The sequence below is a fragment of the Myotis nattereri genome (genome assembly GCF_964212035.1).
Source record: "Myotis nattereri genome assembly, chromosome: 2".
Classification (NCBI taxonomy): Eukaryota; Metazoa; Chordata; class Mammalia; order Chiroptera; family Vespertilionidae; genus Myotis; species Myotis nattereri.
In genome coordinates this window covers 166,809,685-166,832,751 of record NC_138076.1, presented here as the reverse complement: position 1 = coordinate 166,832,751, position 23,067 = coordinate 166,809,685, and the positions used below count along the sequence as shown (strand labels likewise).

Here is a 23,067-nt window from a genome sequence, read left to right as displayed (position 1 = left end):
CTTTTTCTGTCTTATCAAGTATCTGTTTGCCTTTATTCTTCAATTGCTATCATAATTCCAGAAGAGGATTCAAAAAAACAAATCAGTTTCAAATGAGGATCTCATCAGCTATATGACTTAAAACTAACCAGTTTTCCTTACCAACTAGAAACTTAAACAATAAACTCCTTGGTAATCTAGATTGCTGCTGCTTCTTTTTTCCTAAATGTATTAGAAAATGTGATTGAGTCGTATGGTCTCTAGTGTTACTTCAGGATTAAGATCCTTTGACCACCAAAAAGAGCAGAAAGAAAGGTTATTCATTGAGGACCTGTCCCACAGAACAGCTTACATTCACATTCTAACTTCTTAAAAAGGTACTTTAGACCCTTGAAATATGAAATCACCTGTCCACATGTTTTGTAAGGGACTCCTGACAAAGAGAAACCCATTAAAATTTTTCATAAGGTCCAATTTTGATTTAATAAGTTAGTTTGTTCAATTCATTTTACCTAACTGTTCAGCTTTGTATGATTACCTGGCTACCTAACTGGTATTTTTTTGTTTTTGTTTTGAGCCCAGATGGCCAGTAAGGCCAGTACAGGGAGTATAAAGTGTTGCAAAATACATGAAGCATTATTAAGTCTCTGCTAATAAAAACTACTGACAATTCTCTGTTTTGGGGGAGGTTATTTTATATGTAAAGAGAGAGTGTCTTTAGAGAAATTAAGGTATTTGTGTTGGCTTTGCTTGGACTTCTGATTTGCTTGGCTAATAGAATTAGAATAAATAGGTTTTAGGTTATCAGCAAATAAAATCAAGTACAAATGTTTTCTAAGAACATTATTGAATAGTTTTGACTTGCAGTGGTTCTCAACCTTCCTAATGCTGCGACCCTTTAATACAGTTCCTCATGTTGTGGTGACCCCCAACCATAAAATTATTTTCTTCATAACTGTGATTTTGCTACTGTTATGAATCGTAATGTAAATATCTGATATACAGGATGTATTTTCATTGTTCGCGGCCCACAGGTTGAGAACCACTGGTTATAGTATCACCCTTTGAAATCATTGGCTGTGGAATTACTAGAATTGTGGTTCCATTACAACATTGTTTTCTAATGCAATAACCATAAAGAAATGATAGTTAGTTCTTTGCTACTGAAAGCAAGAGCTAGAATCAGTAAGCTATATGTTAAATATAATAATAAAAGGGCTTGCTTCATATGACAGGCCCAGTATGTCATAGAGATATTAATGGTAATGCTACAGAAACAACTATTCTGAGCAACTAAATTACACAGATGCTTTAGAATAAGTTGAACAAATGTGAAGGTGATAAAAAGTTCGGTAAGGAGAAAAGGAAATACAGAATATTCAGTGACATTCAGAACTTAGTAACAGTGACTAATCATTTAAAACCATCTTTCATGATTGAAGAAAGGATATGGAAATTCTGTACACCACATAAGGCCCGGGCTTAATAATAGTGTTTTTTCAGTAGAGTCCCAGTAGTATTTAGCTGAATTTCATTAGCAGTTTCAGAATCCAGTATATCAGTTACTTATTATGATATTTCCATTCAAGAAAGCCTTAAGAGAACAGTGGCAAGCTTAGTATCATGGATTGGAATGAGCAAGACAGGAAAGTGTGGAAGTCTGAATGAGCCTTCTTCACTCTCTTAGGGGAGTCACTGCGTGCATTTATGGCATCTAAAAATTTGCCCTGCTGAGTAGCTCAGTCGGTTAGAGCATCATCCCAATATAAAAAGGTTGCATGTTTGATCCTCAGTCAGGGCACATACAAGAATCGCTGAATGAATCTATACTAATAAAAGAGTAATATGCTAATTAGACCGGGACCTTCCGGACAAAGCCAGGGGCTTGTCCAGCCTGCAAACCGCCCCCAGGCCCTCACCCAGGCCTCCCTGCCCCCCAGCCCAAGCCGCCCCGCCTCCAGCAGAGAACCCCCCCCCCCCCACCGCCCTATCAGGGGGCTGGCCAGCCTTCAAACCGCCCCAGGCCCCTCACCCAGGCCACCTGCTCCCCAGCGGGGACCCCCACCCCCAGCAGGGACCCCCACCCTGATGGGGGCCTGGCTGCCCTGAAAACCCCTGGTGGCCCCTCACCCAGGCAGGCCCCGTGCCCCAGCAGGGACCCCCCACCCCAATGGGGGCATGGCCAGCCTGCAAACTGCCCCAGGCTCCTCGCCAGGCCGGCCCCATCCCCCAAGGGAACCCCCACCCTGATCCAGGACCCCCTTCAGGGCAGACCAGCTGGCCCCCACCCATGCACCTGGCCTCTATACTGATAAAAGGGTAATATGCTAATTAGACCAGACATCCTTCCGGACAAAGCCATGGTGGCAGGGCCAAGGCAGAGGCAGTTAGGGGTGATCAGACTGGCAGGGGAGAGCAGTTAGGGGAGGTCAGGCAGCAGGCAGGTGAGTGGTTGGAGCTAGCAGTCCCAGATTGCAAGAGGGATATCCGACTGCTGGTTTAGGCCCGATCCCTGCAGTCGGACATCCCCCGAGGGATCCCGGATTACAGAGGGTGCAGGCCTGGCTGAGGGACACCCTCCCTCCTGTGCACGAATTTCATATACCGGGCCTCTAGTACATAAATAAGTGGAACAACAGGTTTATTTATTTCTCTTCCCCCCTCCCCCCCCCCTCAAAGCAATAAAAATATATTTAAAAGCTATTACCTCAAAGTACAGGTACTTTTGAATCTCTTGGCCACAGATCTGTACTGAGACCACCGTTTCACTTAGGAACAGATGGAAACTATAGCTTAACACTCTTTATTGTTAGTTGTATTATAGTAAACTATTGTTTTTAATTGTAAATAATGCCTCTTCTATTTATCCCTTTGCTTATCCTGTTTCTCACTTTTGAACTCTTCCTACCTTCTCTGTTTATTTTGTAATACACATAGTTCCCCAACATTTTATTATGAAAACTTCTAAAAAATAGAAAAGTTAAAGGATCACTGTATTTACTCTATGTGTGTGTTTTGGTGGAACTGTTTGGAAGTTGCAGACATGATATATCAGCCCTAACTGCTTTAGTATGAATGACTAAAGATATGGTTGTTCTATACAAACAAAATACATTAGGTGATATACCTTTTAAAATATATATTTTTTTATTGATTTCAGAGAGGAAGGGAGAGGGAGAGAGGGATAGAAACATCAATGATGAGAGAGAATCGATCAGCATGCCTCCTACTGGTGATCAAGCCCACACCCAAGCATGTACTCTGACCGGGAATTGAACCGTGACCTCCTGGTTCATAGGTTGATGGTCAACCACTGAGCCACACCTGCCAAGCTCTGTGATGTACTTTTTTAAAAAATATATATTTTATTGACTTTTTACAGAGAGGAAGGGAGAGGGATAGAGAGTTGCCGGGAGCCGGTCCATGCTTGCTGTTTCAAGGGACCTGGCATATATGGCATACTGTTCTTAATATGTTTGCTCACCTTCCTGGCACTATGTGTTTTAACCAAGGTCTCTGAGAAAGGTTGTTTCCCCAGGTAGGAATTTTCCCCTGAAGTTAGGGAGGGAATAAAACCTCTTAACTAAGTGCCAGGCGGGTAATTAATCACTTTAACTATGAACAATCATGCTTAAGCTACATAATCTTTACTCCCTGGAATGGAGATAAGAAACGCCCTAACCTTTGTAATAGAGATTGATAGGATTGAATCAACTGGTATAAATACAGATGTAACAAGACAGCAAGAGAAAGAGAGAGAGGCAGAAATTGGCACAGAACCTACACAGAACGTTCTCTAGAGACAGAAGAACTTCGCTGGAGAGAACATGGCAAAAGATCCTGGACAGAAACTGGCCTCAGAACCTAGAGACAGAACCTAGCGAGAGAACATGGCAAAAGATCCTGGACTGAACCTGACTACAGAAATTGGCAAGAGAACCTGACTAGAACCTGGTGACTGAACCTGGCTGGAGAACCTGGACAGAACCTGGCTGGAGAACCTAGTGAGGGAACATGGATACAGAACCTGGCTGGAGATCCTAACCAGAACTTCGCTGGAGATCCAGACCAGAACTTGGCTGGAGATCCTGGCTAGGCTGCTGATCAACTGAACGCTGTCTCCGTGTCATTCCTTCTTTGCCGACTCCGTCCACACCTTTGGGGACCCCTGGACCTGCTGGGGTTGGACCCCGGCAGAGAGTATCAAACGTCAATGGGAGAGAAACATCGATCAGCTACCTCCTGCACACCTCCCACTGGGGATGTGCCCGCAACCAAGGCACATGCCCTTGTCCGGAATCGAACCTGGGATCTTTCAGTCTGCAGGACGATGCTCTATCCACTGAGCCAAACCGGTTAGGGCTGTGATGTACTTTTAATAAGAAGGTTATATGTTTTGTGTCAATCTCAGGTTATCAGTTGTGATGCTCTCAGTTAGGAATGCAATGCCTAGGGGCACTCACCTGGACCCGTACTACTGTAGCAATCCCCCAAATGAGCCAATATTGTGGCTGTACTGCAAGATACACCTCAGCAACAACATCTGGGAACTTTGAAAAAACCAGATTTACTATTCACAGGTTCTGGAGGATAGGGGCAATCCTAGGGCCACACAGCGAGGTCGCAGAAAGAGAAAGGAGGGGGGTGGGAAGAGGGAACACCTAGGATTCTATCTTTATTGGGGTAAAGTGTGGGGTGCCTAGGGTTTTCAGGTTCACTCTTTACTGGTGAATTTTAAAATAAGAGTGGGAATTAAAGTGCAAAAGTGAAAAACAGGGTCATTCAAGTGGTCAGTTATCTAGGTCACCCAAGGTTTTCTAAAAGGGGAACTTCATGGGTGGGGTAACCTGGCTTTTTTACCTAGTTGTGTAGCTGGTAATTTGTTTATTAGAGATGGATGCCTTTGAAATGGACATCTCAGCAATGAAAAGCTTCATGTTAAGCAGTTACACTATATGTATTTGAACATTTATTCCTTTTTGTATTTTAAAGACTTGTGAAAAATTTAATGGAAAATTGCAAATATTCATCAATCTTTTCTCCAAGAAATTATCCCAACAGCTTTAGTCAACCAGTAGATTCCTCTGTTTAATGCTTGGGTGACATCACAGGACCTTTCAATAGATGTTATTAATAGGTGACAACATGGCCGTAATCCATTTAGCTCAATGGATAGAGCATCAACCTGCAGACTGAAGGGTCCCAGGTTTGATTCCCATTAAGGGCATGTACCTCGGTTGCAGGCTCGGACAACCAATTGATGTGTCTCTCTCACATCAATGTTTCTTTCTCTTTCCCTCCTTTCCACTCTCTAAAAATCAATGGAACCCAGCTGGCATGTCTCAGTGGTTGAGCATTGACCTATGTATGAACTAGGAGATCAGGGTTTGATTCTTGGCAGGGCACATGCCCAGGTGCAGGCTTGATCCCTAGTGTGGGACATGCAGGAGGCAGCCAATCAATGATTCTCTCTCATCATTGATGTTTCCATCTCTCTCTCCCTCTCCCTTCCTCTCGGAAATCAATAAAAGATATTAAAAATCTGTATATATAAAAGGCTAATATGCTAAGTGTCTCTCCATCCGGTCACTATGATGCACACTGACCACTAGGGGGCAGACAACTCAGGAGCTGCCGTGATGCACACTGGCCATTTACAGAGAAATGGCACCGCGGACCTGGCACCCACAAAACAACACTTGACTTCCCCCAAGTGGGACACAGTTCCTGCCACCACCCCAGAGCTACAGCCCACCAAAGCAGCCAACACTGCTGAGACCCCATGGCTCAAAATGTGGCCTACACCCAGCCCAGCCCAGAAACGGTGGCTGTGAGTCCCCGGTACTGACATCACGTAGCAACACCCAGCTTCCTCTCCCTAGCAACAGGCCATTTAACAATAAATGGCACCATGGACCTGGTGCCCACAAAGCATCACTCGGCTTCCCCCCAAGTGGGACACAGACCCCACCACCACCCCAGAACAACAGCCCACCAAATTGCAGCCGACGCTGCCGAGACCCCATGGCACAAAATGTGGCCCTAAAATGGTCACTGTGGGTGCCAGGTAATGATGTCATGTAGCAATACCCGGCTTCCTCTCCCTAGCAACTAGCTTCCTTGGAGTTTCTTCAGCCCAGGAACACGACTTGCTTTATAGCCAGATGCAAACATTTCACAGTTTAACCAAATGTCTGTGAAGCATTTTCCCGTGCCTCATCTCATTTGATCCTCACAGGAGTCCTGGACTAGGTAGATAGGAGACTCAGCAGAATCCTATTTTCTTTTTATTAGCCTGAAAACGGAGATTTAGAAAGTTTAGAAACTTGACCTTACTGAAAAGAAGTAAGAAATGGTGGACCTTGAAAATGATTTCAGGTTTACTCACTGTGCAGAATATAGTCAAACACTGCTAGAGTTAAATATTTTACCCTTTGTTCTCCCGGCATGACCTATAATAATAATCTGCTTCATGTTGATATTTACTGCTGTGTTGCTGTCAATTACCTGAAAGAGAAGTTGAGGTGCTTCACTGGGCTGGAAAAAGTTTAGCTAAATCAGAAAGTAGGTCTAATTAAGCAAGTTTATTCTATCTACACTAATAAAAGAGAAAGATGCAAATTAACCATCACTCTGCCACTCCGCTACACCCACAAGCCATGCCCACCAGCCAATCAGGAGTGAGTATGCAAATTAACCCAACTAAGATGGCGGCGGCCACGGAGCTGGAGTGAGCAGGAGGCTTGGGTTGCCCCCAGCAATGGAGGAAGCCAAGCTTCCCGCCTGCCCCGGTCGGCCCTGGGCTCCACTCAAGGTTACAAAGTTTCAATTATAGAAGATAAATAAATCCCAGATACCTGCTTCCAGCCCGACCTGGCCTCGGCTCAAGGAGTTGCTGAAAAAGAAAAAAGAAAAAAAAGGAGAGGCTGGGAGCTTGGGTCACTGGGGGGGCGTGGCCAGCCTGAAAATGGCCATCAGCCCCTCACCCAGGCTGGCCACACCCCCATGGGTTGAGGGTCCCCTCAAGGGCCTTGACCAGCCTGCAAACAGCCATCAGCCCCTCACCCAGGCTTGCCAGGCACCCCAGGGGGACCCTCACCCTGATCTGGGACACCCTTCAGGGCAAACCAGCTGGCCCCCACCCTTGCACCAGTCCTCTATCCTATATAATAAAAGGGTAATATGCAAATTGACCCTAATAGCAGAAAGACTGGGAATGACTGGTCACTATGACACACACTGACCACCAGAAGGCAGACGCTCAATGCGGGAGCTGCCCCCTGGTTGTCAGTGTGCTCCCACTGCGGGGAGCTCTGCTCAGCCACAAGCCAGGCTGATGGCTGCCAGCACAGCGGTGGTGACGGGAGCCTCTCCCGTCTCCTCAGCAGCGCTAAGGATGTCCAACTGCAGCTTAGGCCTGTTCCCCGCTGACAAGTGGACATCCCCTGAGGGCTCCCGGGCTGCCAGAGGGATGTCTGACTGCCAGCTTAGGCCCAATCTCCCAGGGAGCGGGCCTAAGCCAGCAGGTGGACATCCCCTGAGGGGATGAGGGACACCCCCCCCCGAGTGCACAAATTTTTGTGCACCAGGCCTCTAGTATATATATAAAAGGCTAAGTTGACTCACTCACACATGCAGATACATATAAAGCTCTCGATGCCAATCGCACGCATGTGTTTCAGTCTGTCATTGTCTACCATGAATTTGGTTGACAGTTCTAGTATAGAGAAAGGGCGAATAGCGATATTAAAATATTCTAATTAATTTTCTTTCAATGTGCACGAATTTGTGCACCAGGCCTCTAATAAGTAAATAAAAATCAGTAGAAAAATATCCTCGGGTGGGAGTTAAAATTAAAAAAAGATGGCAACATGGAAAAAAAATAGAAGTACTTATTCCTTGTCAACATTTTTTGGCATAAAAATGCAAACTAATATTTTTAATCCTCACCTGTGGATATGTTTATTGATTCAAGAGAGAGAGAAAAATTGATTGGTTGCCTCTTGTATGCGCCCCAATTGGAGACTGAACCTGCAACCTAGGTATGTGCCCTGACTGGGAATCGAACCCATGACTTTTTGGTGTACAGGATAATACTCTAACCAACTGAGCCACCAGGCCAGGGCTAGAATTTTTTTTAATGTTTTTATTAATTTTTAAAGAGAGAGGATGAAGGAAGAGGGATAGAGAGGTAGAAACATTGATGAGAGAGTAACAGCATCATCCTGCCTCTTGAATGTCCCCTACTGGGGATTGAGCCTGCAATCCCAGCATGTGCCTTGACCGGAATTGAACCAGTAACCTCTTGGTTCATGGGTCGATGGTCAACCACTGAGCCACACCAGCCGGGTTAAACTAATTTTTTTAATGGAGTGCTTGTATGGTTGTTCATATGCTGCCCTATAAATTTTTTATTATTGGCAATGAGTCAATCAAGCAACAAAGTTTATTTAAATGGATGCTTTTTCTCAGGGGGAAATAAAAGTACCATTGCAAAGTACTAGCTCATAAATGCCACAAAACAGTCTGATTGTGATAGTGCATATTTTTTTTTTTCCTTGCTAAAAGCAAGGCCATGTTACAGTCTTCTTTTTTTTTCTTTTCTTTTTTTTAAAATATATTTTATTGATTTTTTACAGAGAGGAAGGGAGAGGGAGAGGGATACAGAGTTAGAAACATCGATGAGAGAGAAACATTGATTCAGCTGCCTCTTGCACGCCCCCTACGGGGAATGTGCCCACAACCCAGGTACATGCCCTTGACCGGAATCGAACCTGGGACCCTTCAGTCCACAGGCTGACACTCTATCTGCTGAGCCAAACTGGTCAGGGCTTCTTTTTTTTTTTAATATATTTTATTGATTTTTTACAGAGAGGAAGAGAGAGGGATAGAGAGTTAGAAACATCGATGAGAAAGAAACATCGATCAGCTGCCTCCTGCACATCTCCTACTGGGGATGTGCCCGCAACCAAGGTACATGCCCTAGACTGGAATCGAACCTGGGACCCTTGAGTCCGCAGGCCAATGCTGTATCCGCTGAGCCAAATGGTTAGGGCCAGTCTTCATTTTTTAAATATATTTTTTATTGATTTCAGAGAGGAAGGGAAAGGGAGAGAGAGATACAAACATCAATGATGAGAGAGAATCACGGATCAGCTGCCTCCTGCACGGCCCCTATTGGGGATTGACCCTGCAATCTGGGCACGTGCCCTGACCCAGAATGGAACCAAGACTTCCTGATTCATAGGTCAATGCTCAACCACTGAGCCACGCCTGCCTGGCATAGTCTACTTTTCTTTTCTTTTTTTAAAATATATTTTATTGATTTTTTACAGAGAGGAAGGGAGAGGGATAGAGAGTCAGAAACATCGATGAGAGAGAAACATCGATCAGCTGCCTCCTGCACAGCCCCCAACTGGGGATGTGCCCGCAACCAAGGCACATGCCCTTGACCGGAATCAAACCAGGGACCCTTCAGTCCACAGGCCAATGCTCTATTCACTGAGCCAAACCGGTTAGGGCAACTTTTCTTAATCAAGATTATTATGAGCCCTAGCCAGTTTGGCTCAGAGGATAGAGTGTCGGCCTGCAAACTGAAGGGTACCGGTTCGATTCTGGTCAAAGGCACATGCCTGGGTAGTGGGCCCGATACCCAGCAGGGGGCATGCAGGAGGTAATCAATGATTTTCTCTCATCATTGATGTTTCCCTCCCTCTCCCTTCCTCTCTGAAATAAACAAAATAATGTATTTTTTAAAGATTATTATGAATGTTATTAACATAATTACATAAATCACAAAAAGCTAACTTGTTTTCTGAAATCTTTTTTCCCCCTAATATATTTTTATTGATTTCAGAGAGGAAGGGAGAAGGAGAGAGGGATAGAAACATTGATGAAAGAGAATCATGGACTGGCTGCCTCCTGCACACCCCCAGCTGGGAATTGAGCCCACAACCCGGGCATGTGCCCTTGACTGGAATTGAACTGTGGACCCTTCTGTCCCAGGCCATCACTCTATCTTCTGAGCCAAACTGGCTACAGTGTTTGCTGAAGTCTTTTAATAAATAGTTTACAAGCTTTGTCAGAGATAAATTTGTCATTTGGTGGACATGGTGTCTGCATCTTATGGTGATTTAGTGACAGAGAGAAGTAATGTTAAACTCCAGGCCCGGCAGCTCCTGTCTCAGTTGTGCTTTTGTTTTGCCTTTTAGGTATTCCAAATGCTGCTAGAGTTCTTGGAGCAAAATATTGCCAAGGTTTGGGAAATGCTTTCCTAACAAAGTATTGCTACCCCACCATAGTTATATCTTTTCTCCAGTCTGGTGCTTTTGGATTAATATGCCAACCACATTTGTTCCATTACAAGTCTATTTATTAACATCATGCATATGATTATCAAACCTGTGTTCCTGGCACATCACTATAAAGGATTTTGCTCTTTGAGGAAAAGTCCCTGCCTTATAACTTTTTTGTGTATTTCATACTGTAGTCTCCTTATTAACTACTTTGTGCTAACATAACTACATGCTGAGCTAAATTGAATTAGTGTGTGTGTGTGTGTGTGTGTGTGTTTGGTTTTACAACAAGAAACAAGAGTAGAACTTTTATTGATCCTTTCATTCCCGTTCATAAGGAGAAATCATTCTGATTTCCAAATTTGAAGAAAGTTGGAACATTTCATGGTTGTGTAGATATTAAAATTTCTAGTATTTTTTCCCCACCACTAAGCAAAGTTGATATGGTAAGGGAATACTAGGACAGCCTACTTACTATCTGAGCTCTTCTATAAGGACATAGAAAAGCTATACATGCCAATTACATTTGCAATGGAGAAAGTGCTAATTGTCCATTTAATGTTTGTTCTTTTTCTGTAAAAAGACTACCAGAAAACTTAATTCCATATTTCCTGGATTACTAGTAAATGTTTACCAGAAACCTGCACACATGTGACTACCCTTCATTCTAAAGATTAAAGTGCCAGTAGAGACGAGTGCAACTGTGGCAAAATGTTGAAGGTGTACAAACCCTAATCATGGATAAATTTACCATGCCTAGCAAGGATGCTGACTGGCAAATGCATTAGAACCAAAGCTGTCCAACTCATGGACCAAAATATGTGAGCACATATATGGAAATATGTAATTTCCATAAGGACTTTTTGCTTTTAGCACAATTTACCAAGAAATGTTTGATAGCTTGCTACTGCCATCTACTGGTGTGCTGTAATACATAGAAATAAAAGGGAATTAATTCTGTTTCTTAGAATCCTTAAAATATTTTTACTGAGGGTAACACAATTTCCTTATGGTTCATACAGTATTTACTTTGTAGTATGCTTTTAGTGAACAAACTCTGTAAGTCTTTCTCCACTATTACAATGTGCAATTTCTCTGTTTCGAATTTCTGATCAAACCTTTTTTCCCCCTTTGTCATCCGTTCTTAGTTTAATGGACCGAGAAGTGGCATTGCTGGCTGAAATGGACAAAGTGAAAGCTGAAGCAAGTAAGATTGATCTTTAATTAAAGCCATTACCAGTTAGTAGTCCTTCTTCTCAACCCCTATAGCTAAAGCTCAATAAATGTCAACACAATAGTTTATATATTTAATTAAACAATTTTGAGCAGTTGTACTGCATTAGTGTATGAATTTTTTTCAGGCAAAATTTTATAAGAGCCTGTTTTTAAAATATTTCCAAATTTTAATATTTTGGATGTAGAATTAAATGTATAAGAGACTTCATCATGGTGTCGTCTTCCACCACAGCATCAATTTAGGAAAGTAAAGTCTCCTGCAGGTGCCTGGAGTATTATTTTATTCTATTTTTCTCCAGTGATTGAAGATTTCCTTTGGCACAATCAGAGGAGACTTGCATGTTGCCTACAATTTAGTGTATACATTCATGTCGTTAGCTATCTCAGAACTTTTTTTCTCAGTTTATAGAACAGTCTTTACTCAGTGTCTCATCATTTGGGTAGAGGAAAATCGATGGATTGAAGGTTCAAGATACCTTGACTAGGGTTCCTTGAAAGCTTATAAAATAGATTCTGGTGGGGAGAAACCAAGATGGCAGCATAGGTAAACACCGGAGTATGCTGCCTCGCACAACCACTTCAAAAATACAACTAAAAGACAGAACGGACATCATCCAGAACCACAGGAAGGCTGGCTGAGTGGAAATTCTACAACTAGAAGGAAAAAGAAAAGCATACCGAGACTCAGAGGAGGCACAGTGCAGAAGTAAAATACTAAGGTACAGAGGCGCACATGGAGCGGGCTGGCGGCTGAGGGAGGGGTTGTCGTTTTCAATTGGGAGGGAGTCTCAGGCTCTGAGCTCCAGTTCCGGGCGAGTCTCTGGGGACCCACACTCATACGGGAGAAGCGGGACTGTCTGGCATCGGTCGGAACTCGAGGGCAGCTTTCTCTCGGAGGGGCTTGCAGCGATTACCAGGACATTGAGAAGCAGAGCCTCTGAGAGCAGCCATAACTGCTAGCCCTGCCCTGTTGATCCCGTGGGACCCGCCCCGCCCAAGCCCTGCAGGGAGGCTTTTGCTGGATTGCCTAAGGCAGAGGCTAGATTAGCACCTCCCTACAGATCCAGGAGCCAGGAAACCCAGAGGTCAGAGTGGGACCATCCAGTTTGCAGCTCCGTGGAAACATAAAGGACACACTCAGGGGGCAGACTCAGTGAGCACCAAAGCCCCATTGAAGCAAGTCTTGCCCCAGATGGGTGTCTCCAGCACAGAAGTTCTCCCAGCCACAGCTGATTCTCACAGCCAATTGGCCTGGAGGTCAATTCCTCCCAGTGATAACTACAACAATCAAGGCTTAACTACAACAAGACTGTGCACAAAGACCACAAGGGGGTGCACCAAGAGTGTCCTCCTCAGGTAATTGGGGAGGCTGAACCACTGGGCCCTAGAAGACACTCAGCACAGAAAACCACTTTATCAACACAGGGAAGCATAAAAAATGCAGATACAAAGAAAAAGGACACAAATGACAGAAATGGAGGAAAGCAAACTACTGGGTATAGAGTTCAAAACCACACTTTTAAGGTTTTTCAAGAATTTTCTAGAAACTGCCAATAAACTTAATGAGATCTACAAGAAATCTAATGAGACCCTCGAGGTTGTGATAAAGGACCAACTAGAAATTAAGCATACACTGACTGAAATAAAGAATATTATACAGACTCCCAACAGCAGACTAGAGGATGGCAAGAATTAAGTCAAAGATTTGAAATACCAACAAGCAAAAAACACCCAACCGGAAAAGCAAAATGAAAAAAGAATCCCAAAATACGAAGATAGTATAAGGAGCCTCTGGGACAGCTTCAAGCGTACCAACATGTGAATTATAGGGGTGCCAGAAGAAGAGAGAGAGCAAGATATTGAAAACCTATTTGAAGAAATCATGACAGAAAACTTCCCCTACCTGGTGAAAGAAATAGACTTACAACTCCAAGAAGTGCAGAGAACCCCAAATAAGAGGAATCCAGAGAGGACCACACCAAGACACATCATTATTAAAATGCCAAGAGCAAAAGACAAAGAGAGACTCTTAAAAGCAGCAAGAGAAAGAAAGTCAGTTACCTACAAGGGAGTACCCATATGACTGTCAGCGGATTTCTCAACAGAAACTTTGCAGGCCAGAAGGGAGTGGCAAGAAATATTCAAAGTGATGAATGCCAAGAACCTACAACCAAGATTACTTTATCCAGCAAAGCTAATATTCAGAATTGAAGGTCAGATAAAGAGCTTCACAGATAAGAAAAAGCTAAAGGAGTTCATCACCACCAAACCAGGATTATATGAAATGCTGAAAGGTATCCTTTAAGAAGAGGAAGAAGGAGAAAAAGGTAAAGATACAAATTATGAACAACAAATACACATCTATCAACAAGTGAATCTGAAAATCAAGTGAATAATCTGATGAACAGAATGAACTGGTGATTATAATAGAATCAGGGGCATAGAAAGGGAGTGGACTGACTATTCTTGGGGGGCGGGGCAAGGAGTGAGGGAGATGCGGGAAGAGACTGGACAAAAATCGTGCGCCTACGGATGAGGACAGTGGGTGGGGAGTGAGGGAGGAGTGTGGAGTGGGAACTGGGTGGAGGGGAGTTATGGGGGGGAAAAAGAGAAACAAATGTAATAATCTGAACAATAAAGATTTAATTAATAAAAAAATAGATTCTGGAGGAATAGAGTCTAACTTGGGTAATTTGTGGGGTTTTATACAGAAGAATCAGATACCTGTTTTTGGTAATTTCTGTAAGTGTAATTTAAAAATATACAGCTGTATGAAAGTCAACTGCAGCTTATACAGTGGCATTACTTTGGGGCTTTTCAGCAGCAGATTTTACTTTCATGATCAAATGACAAATTTGTAATTAAGAAGGTTGTTTCTTACCCTGGCCAGTTGCTCAATGGTTAGAGTTTGGCCCATGGACCAAAGGGTTATGAGTTTGATTCCTGGTCAAGGGCATGTATGTACTTCGATTTGCAGGCTCCCTAGCCCCGGTAGGGGCACATGCATGAAGCAACCAGTCAATGTGTCTCTCTCATATTGATGTTTCTCTCTGTCTCTCTCCTCCCTCCCTTCCACTCTCTCTAGAAATCAATGGAAAAATATCCTCGTGTGAGAATAAAAAATAAATAAAAATAATGTTTTGTTTTTTTAATATATTTTTATTGATTTCAGAGAGGAAGGGAGAGGGAGTGAGAGTTAGAAACTCTTAATAATGAGAGAGAATCATTGATTAGCTGCCTCCTACACACCCCCCACTGGGGATTGAGCCCAAAACCCAGGTATGTGCCCTGACCAGGAATCAAACCGTGACCTCCTGGTTCATAGGTCAACGCTCAACCACTGAGCCATGCCTGTTGGGCAAAGGTTGTTTTAACCTGCTTTTAAACTGGTAAGAATGGAAATAGGTTAAGATGATGACTCACAATTAAATCATATGTGTCAGTGGTCATGGACCAGAGGAGGCAACTTTGAAGCACTGAGCTGAATTTAATTTTTATCCATTTTAACCTGAAAAGTTCAATATATAGCAGAGATGTTAGTCACTATTTTTCAGAGGTAAGATTTCATTTAAATTGAGTGATATATCCTGAAATTTCTAAATGTGACAGTTTTAGTCCATTAATAAGCCTGTGTTCTTTTTTTAAGATGAAGGTTCAGATAACATAAATCTAATAAGAACACATAGTCCTTACTATTTGAAATAGAGAGGCTAATATAATTAATCCCCACCGCCCAGCTTCAACCAGTTACCAATTCATGAATCTTATTTTATCAAATTCAGAGCTATAGTTTTACTGAACTTCATCAATTTTATATCTGTGTCTCCTTTCTCCCATGCTAAAAATTCTGGTCCTCAGTGACACTAATGTAATTACTCATTTACCAATACTACCAATAAGGTGCTGCTTTTTTAAAGTACACTATATAGTTTTATTAATTCATATGTTCATAGTACTTTACAATTCAGAGTTTTTTTACTGCTATATCATCTTCATGTAAACTTTATGAGATAGGGTTTCCTTTTCTTTTTTCCATTTCATAAGTGAAAAAACTAGTTATTTGGAAAAAATGTGACTTGTTCAAAGTCATATAATTAGGTTCTCTGAGTTAATCTGACATGTGTAGAAATCTTTACTCAACATGTTTTCTCCATTTTAGAATCCTAGAATCTGAAGCTGAGAAAAAGTGAATTTGATACAAATAGCAAGTTTTTATCTTGAGAGCCAGACCAATAGATCATTTGTAGCTGTTGGTCCTTGGTGTTTGTAGGCATGTTTCTACTTTATTGGGAAAGTATGTCCTTACAGATTAACCTGACATGGGTATGGGCAACCTGTGGGTGGCATATATGTGGCAAGCACGTTAAGAAAACTTGCTAAAGTGGTTCACCCTGCTGTAATACCTGATGTACCTCTTTGAAAATTCTATTTTTTCTAAGATAAATTTGGCTAATTCTCAATTGATTACAGGATTCTGTGTATAACAGTTGGTAATTGAGTTTGATTACATGTTAACAGAGTGGCCTAAATAAATGTGAGTTTATTTTTCTCTCGTGAAATGAAAGGTGATCCAGCGTTGAAGGGAATCTCCAAAATGACATGGGAGACCCAGCCTTCACTATCCTTCTACTCCAGTGGTTCTCAACCTTCGTAATGCTGCGACCCTTTAATACAGTTCCTCATGTTGTGGTGACCCCCAACCATAAAATTATTTTCGTTGCTACTTCAAAACTGTAATTTTGCTACTGTTATGAATTGTAATGTAAATATCTGATATACAGGATGTATTTTCATTGTTACAAATTGAACATAATTAAAGCATAGTGATTAATCACAAAAACAATATGTAATTATATATGTTTTCTGATGGTCTTAGGCGACCCCTGTGAAAGGGTCATTCGACCCCCAAAGGGGTTGCGACCCACAGGTTGAGAACCGCTGTTCTACCCAGACATTCTTAGTGTATGTTTATGGTCAAAGAGGCTCCAGTCAAGAAAGGGCAAAATGTTACATGTTGCCTGAGACTCCTTTAAAGAGCTTTCCTGTGAACCTCGCCCTGTGAGTTCTGCTTAGATCTCAGTGGCCAGACTGTATCACATGACTGTCTTGTCTGTAGCAGGGTCAGGAAATACAGAATTTTGCCTAAATAGTTTCATACCCAACAATATTGGACTTCTGGCAGGAAGAACAGGAGAATGAATATGCAGTCATTAACAGTCTTTGCTATAGTCCATCCTCCAATATCTCTCTTTTTCCCCAAATGAGAATACACTCACCTTGTCATCTAGTTTTAGTATACTCAGCTGAAAGTTCAGGACTTCTGGGGAATTTCAGATCTTTTAACAGGTCTGGATATGGCACACTGCTGTGTGGAGCCCCATAAACTAAAACAAAAATTAAATGCCCCCTCCTCCAATATTATACTGATAGAGAAATAATTATAGTAAGAATTATAGTAAAAATTCCCATTTGGAAAAGCAGTAATCAAACCTTACTGGACGGGAATAGCAGAGTCCCTGCCCTGGTGGAAGAGAAGTTTCCTTGGTTTATCTAGCAGCCCCAGGTTCTGCTTTCTAGAGGACTTTTTTTGCCTGTGCCCTCTGTTGTCTATGTTCTCTACTCTGAGAGGTTTTTAGTTTGTTGTCCTTCTCAGTCATATTTGAGTTACACATCTGGGAGCATGCTAAAGATGTTTCTTAACAGGCTGTAAACAACCTAAATATCCATCATTAGGGAAACTTGATAAATTATTATGGTATTCCACATATCAGACTACTAAGTGGCTGTTAAACAGTGAGGGAGATCCAATGTATTAATAGGAATTGAACCTCACGATATATTAAATAAAAATAGCTAAGGTAGCCCTAGCCGGTTTGGCTCAGTGGATAGAACATCAGCCTGCGGACTGAAGAGTCCCGGTTCAGTTCCTGTCAAGGGCACATGCCTGGGTTGTGGGCTCGATCCCCAGTAGGGAGCATGCAGGAGGCAGCCAATCAATGACTCTCTCTCCTCATTGATATTTCTATCTCTCCCTCCCTTCCTTTCTGAAATCAATTTTAAAAAATGTCTTTAAAAAGTAGTTTTCCATGAACTGTTTTTTAAAAAATAGCTAAGGTAATGGGAGGACCATGTATATGATACACTCGCATGAGTGAGGAGAAGAAAAAAGGAAGAGAGATATTTGTTATATATGCATAGAATATATTTGGAAGTATACAGAAGAAATAAACTGGTTTCCTCTGGGGAGGGGACCACAAAGTCAGAAGTAGGAGAGACACTTTAACTTTTCATTTCATGCTCTTTATTCTAGGTAAGTCTTTTTTAGCATGTGTGCATATTCTTTTTTAACTTATATGATTCTTTTAAAAGTTTTTTAAATTGATTTTAGAGAGAGAGGAAGGGAGAGGAAGAGAAACATCAATGTGAGAACAAAATATCGAAAGGCTGCCTCTTGTATGACCCCCACCTGGGACTGAACCCACAACCTGGGCATGTGCCCTGACTGGGAACTGAACTGGCAACCTTTTGGGGCATGGGACAACACCCAACCAACTGAGCCATACCAGCCAGGGCGTTAACTTATATTTCTTGATAAAAAATGTATTTTCCTGAGAAGGGGAAAAAGAGAAATGACAAATGATTTATGTGTCTTTTATTTCATGAAGTCTTTACCTGTAACTGCCTTTAGAGTCCTTCAAGAAGGTGGAAACTGGACCTTTGGCTCTCCAAATACATACAGCAAGGCCTGTATTTCCAGTTCTTTATCCTTTTGAGCCAGAACATAGAGTTATACTTCTTTTTCCTCTACAGTGGAAATTTTGCTCAGCCGACAAAAGAAAGCTGAACTTCTAAAGAAGATGACTGATGTGGCTGTTCGAATGTCAGAAGAGCAGTTGGTTGAGCTCAGAGCTGATATCAAGGTAAAACTTCCTTCTTCTTTCTGCCTTTCTTCTTGCCCTCCGGAACTAAAGTAGCAAATCTCCATAATTCATGGCCATATCTAATATATTGAACTCATGGTCTTTCCTTTCAAAACCTGGCCCTCCTCCAGGTTCCCTTTCTCTGTAGTGATACTGTCATCTATCCAGTTTTCTAAGCTGGAAACTTTGGGAAACTTCTCCTTTCCAGCATGAAATCTATCAGCAGACCCTGTCCACCATTTGAATTCCTACTGAATCTCAGGTCTGACCTTTTCTCTTCATCTCCACCACCACTGTCATGATCAAGTGACTATTATCTCTTGCTTGAACTGCTGTAATAGCCTCATAACTGATTCTATTCTATTCTCCCTCCCCATCCCTCCAAATCTGTTCCTCACACTGCAGTAACCTGCTTCAAATTTTCCATTTCGTTTATTTGTTTTGAAACATTGATATGAGAGAGACACATCAATTGGTTGCCTCCTGAACATGCTCCAACTGGGGCCTGGGATCAAACCTGCAACCCAGATACATGCCCTTGACCAGGAATTGAACCCTGTGACCCTTCAGTGCTTGGGGCAAAGCTCTAACCATTGAGCCACGGACCAGGAAGCCATTGCTTTAGGATAAAGACTATAATCCTTAGCTCAGCCTGTAGGACTCTGTGCAGTTGGCTCTGCCAGCATCATCCTTTTACACCATGCCCCCTTGTTCTCATTTCCAGCCATATTAACTTTTCCTTTCTGCAGACACATCCTGCTCCTTCCTGCCGGAGGACTACTGCACATGCCGTTCATCTATCCAAAATACTCTTCCCTCCCTGCCACTCCCAGCACACAGTCACTTCTCATCCTTCCTGATTTTCTTCCTAGTTTGTGCCTTCATAGCAGTTATATTCCATGTACATTTGATTAATCTGTTATTCTCACTAGCTGGTGAACTTTACAATGGAAAAACTGCTGTCTCTCCAGTGCCTAGCATAGTACCTTGGCACATAATAGGTATTCAATAAATTTATGTATGTATGTATGTATGTATTTTGTTCATCCCCACCTGAGGATATTTTTCCCATTGCTTTTTCAGAGAGAGTGGAAGAGAGAGGCAGGGAGGGAGGGAAAGAAGGAAAAAGAGAGAGAAAAACGTCAATGTGAGAGAGACACATCGATTGGTTGCCTCCTGCATGCACCCCGACAGGGGGAGGGGCAGGGAGTGAACCCAAGACCCAGAATGTGTCCTTGACTGGAAATCAAACTTGCAACCCTTTGGTGTGCAGGCTGATGCTCTAACCACTGAGCACACTGCCCAGGGCTATTATTAAATATGTTTTATTATTGATTTTAGAGAGAAAGAAAGGGAGAGAGAGAGATAGAAACATTGATGAGAGAGAAACATCAATCAGCACAGCCTCCGCCGGGGATCAAGTCCACAACCTGTGCACGTGTCCTGACTGGGACTTGAACCTGTGACTTCCTTTTTTTTTTTAAAAAAAAATGTTTTATTGATTTTTTACAGAGAGGAAGGGAGAGAGATAAGAGAGTTAGAAACATCGATGAGAGAGAAACATCGATCAGCTGCCTCCTGCACATCTCCTACTGGGGATGTGCCCGCAACCCAGGTACATGCCCTTGACCGAAATCGAACCTGGGACCTTTCAGTCCGCAGGCTGACGCTCTATCCACTGAGCCAAACCGGTTTCGGCAACCAGTGACTTCTTGATGCATGGATCAACATTCAACCACTGAGTCACACCAGTTGGACAGTGTTCAGTAAATATTTAAATGGTTGGTCGATTCTGATTTTATAGAGAAAAATGAGCAATTTGAGATGTTAATTATAATCTGTAAAGATTATTTGTGTTTAACACATATATTTTTTAAATTTTTAAATTTTATTTTTCAATTATAGTTGACATGCAATATTATTTTACTTTAGTTTTAGGTGTATAACATAGTGGCTGACAATCATATAATTTACAAGATGATCTCTCCCCCTCCCCCCCCCCCCCCGCCCCATTTCAAGTACCCACCTGGCATTAAACATAGTATGACAATATTATTGACTATATTTCCTGTGCTGTACTTTATGTCCCCATGGCTATTTGGGGACTGCCAATATGTACTCCTTAATCCCTTCACCCTTTTCATCCATAACCCCAACCCCTCTCACCTCTCCCCTCTGCACTCTGGCAACCATCAGTTTGTTCTCTGTATCTATGAATCTGTTTCTGTTTTTGGGGTTTTTTGTTCATTTTATTCTTTAGATTCCACATGAAAGTGAAATCAGATGATACTTGTCTTTCTCTGTCTGACTTCTTTCACTTAGCATAATACCCTCTAGATCAGTGATGACAAACCTATGACACGCGTGTCAGAAGTGACACGCGAACTCATTTTTTTGGTTGATTTTTCTTTGTTAAATGGCATTTAAATATATAAAATTAATATCAAAAATATAAGTCTTCCATCAAAAAACTACTGGACTTAATACATGAATTTGGCAATGTAGCAGGATACAAAATTAACCCCAAGAAATCTAAGGCATTTCTATACACCAATAGTGAACTTACAGAAAGAGAGACTAAAAAATAAATCCCATTTACCATCGCACCAAAAAAATTAAGCTACCTAGGAATAAACTTAACTAAAGAGGTAAAAGACCTCTACTCAGAAAACTACAGGACGTTGAAAAAAGAGATAGCTGAAGACATAAACAGATGGAAGAACATACCGTGCTCATGGATTGGTAGAATCAACATCATTAAAATGTCCATACTACCCAAAGCAATCTATAAATTCAACGCACTTCCCATTAAAATACCAACGGCATATTTCACAGATCTAGAACGAACTCTCCAAAAATTCATCTGGAATAAAAAAAGACCCCGAATAGCTGCAGCAATCCTGAGAAAGAACAAAGTAGGTGGGATCTCAATACCAGATATCAAGCTGTATTACAAAGCCACTGTTCTCAAAACTGCCTGGTACTGGCACAAGAACAGACATATAGATCAATGGAATAGAATAGAGAGCCCAGAAATCAGCCCGAACCAATATGCTCAATTAATATTTGACAAAGGAGGCAAGAACATACAGTGGAGTCAAGATAGTCTCTTCAATAAATGGTGTTGGAAAAATTGGACAGATACATGCAAGAAAATGAAATTAGACCACCAACTTACACCATACACAAAAATAAACTCAAAATGGATAAAGGACTTAAATGTACGACGGAAAACCATAAAAATACTAGAAGAATCCATAGGCAACAAAATCTCAGACATATGCCGAAGCAATTTTTTCACTGATACAGCTCCTAGGGCACTTGAAACTAAAGAGAGAATGAACAAATGGGACTACATCAAAATAAAAAGCTTCTGCACAGCAAAAGAAACCATCAACAAAGCAATAAGAAAACCCACTGTGTGGGAAAACATATTTGCCAATGTCATATCTGATAAGGGCCTAATCTCCAAAATTTATAGGGAACTCATACAACTTAACAAAAGGAAGATAAACAATCCAATCAAAAAATGGGCAAAGGACGTAAATAGACACCTTTCAAAAGAGGACATTCAGAAAGCCAAGAGACATATGAAAACATGCTCAAAGTCACTAATCATCCGAGAGATGCAAATCAAAACAACAATGAGGTACCATCTCACACCTGTCAGACTGGCTGTCATCAAATCAACAAATGACAAGTGCTGGAGAGGATGTGGAGAAAAAGGAACACTCGTGCACTGCTGGTGGGAATGCAGACTGGTGCAGCCACTATGGAGACAGTATGGAGTTTCCTCAAAAAACTGAAAATGGAACTCCCATTTGACCCTGTGATCCAATTTCCAGAAATATATCCCAAGAAACCAGAAGCACCAATCAGAAAGGATATATGCACCCATATGTTCATAGCAGCACAATTCACCATAGCTAAGATCTGGAAACAGCCTAAGTGCCCATCAGTAGATGAATGGATTAGAAAACCGTGGTACATCTACAGGATGGAATACTACGCTGCTGTAAAAAAGAAGGAACTCTTACCGTTTGCAATGGCATGATGGAACTGGAGAGCATTATGCGTAGTGAAATAAGCCAGTCAATGAAGGAAAAATACCACATGATGTCACTCATTCATGGATAATAAAGACCATTATAAACTTATGAACAAAAATAGATACAGGGGCAGAGCTGCCTCTAACAGACTGTCAAACTACAGTGGGAAGGCCGAGGAGGGTGGGGGGCGGCTGGAGGCGGGGGTGGTTAATAGATCAACCGAAGGACTTGTATGCATGCATATAAGCATAACCAATCGACATAAGACACTGGGGGATAGGGGAGGCCAGGGGATTGTCAAGGACGGGGGGAAAAAAGGAGACATATGTAATACCCCTTGTAAGACTTTAAGCAATAAAACAATTATGTTTACTATGGTTGCAAATATCAAAAAATTTCTGTATGTGACACGGCACCAAAGTTAAATTAGGGTTTTTCAAAATGCTGACACGCCAAGCTCAGAAGGTTCGCCATCACTGCTGTAGATCCATCCATTATGTTGCAAATGGCAAGATTTCCTTCTTTTTTATGGTTTAGTAAATTCCATTTTATATATGTACCACAGCTTTTTTTTTTTTAACCCTCACT

General features: G+C 41.9%; 1 protein-coding gene across 2 annotated transcripts in view; it reads left to right on the top strand.

The window, feature by feature from the left end:
• Positions 1 to 23,067, top strand: part of SPATS2 (spermatogenesis associated serine rich 2) — a 119,264-nt gene that overhangs the window by 88,257 nt on the left and 7,940 nt on the right. For both annotated transcript variants that reach the window (XM_081084739.1, XM_081084740.1), the window contains 2 exons: positions 11,423 to 11,481; positions 18,321 to 18,430. In XM_081084739.1, coding sequence (XP_080940865.1) covers positions 11,423 to 11,481; positions 18,321 to 18,430 — 169 coding nt within the window. The remainder of the gene's footprint in view (positions 1 to 11,422; positions 11,482 to 18,320; positions 18,431 to 23,067) is intronic.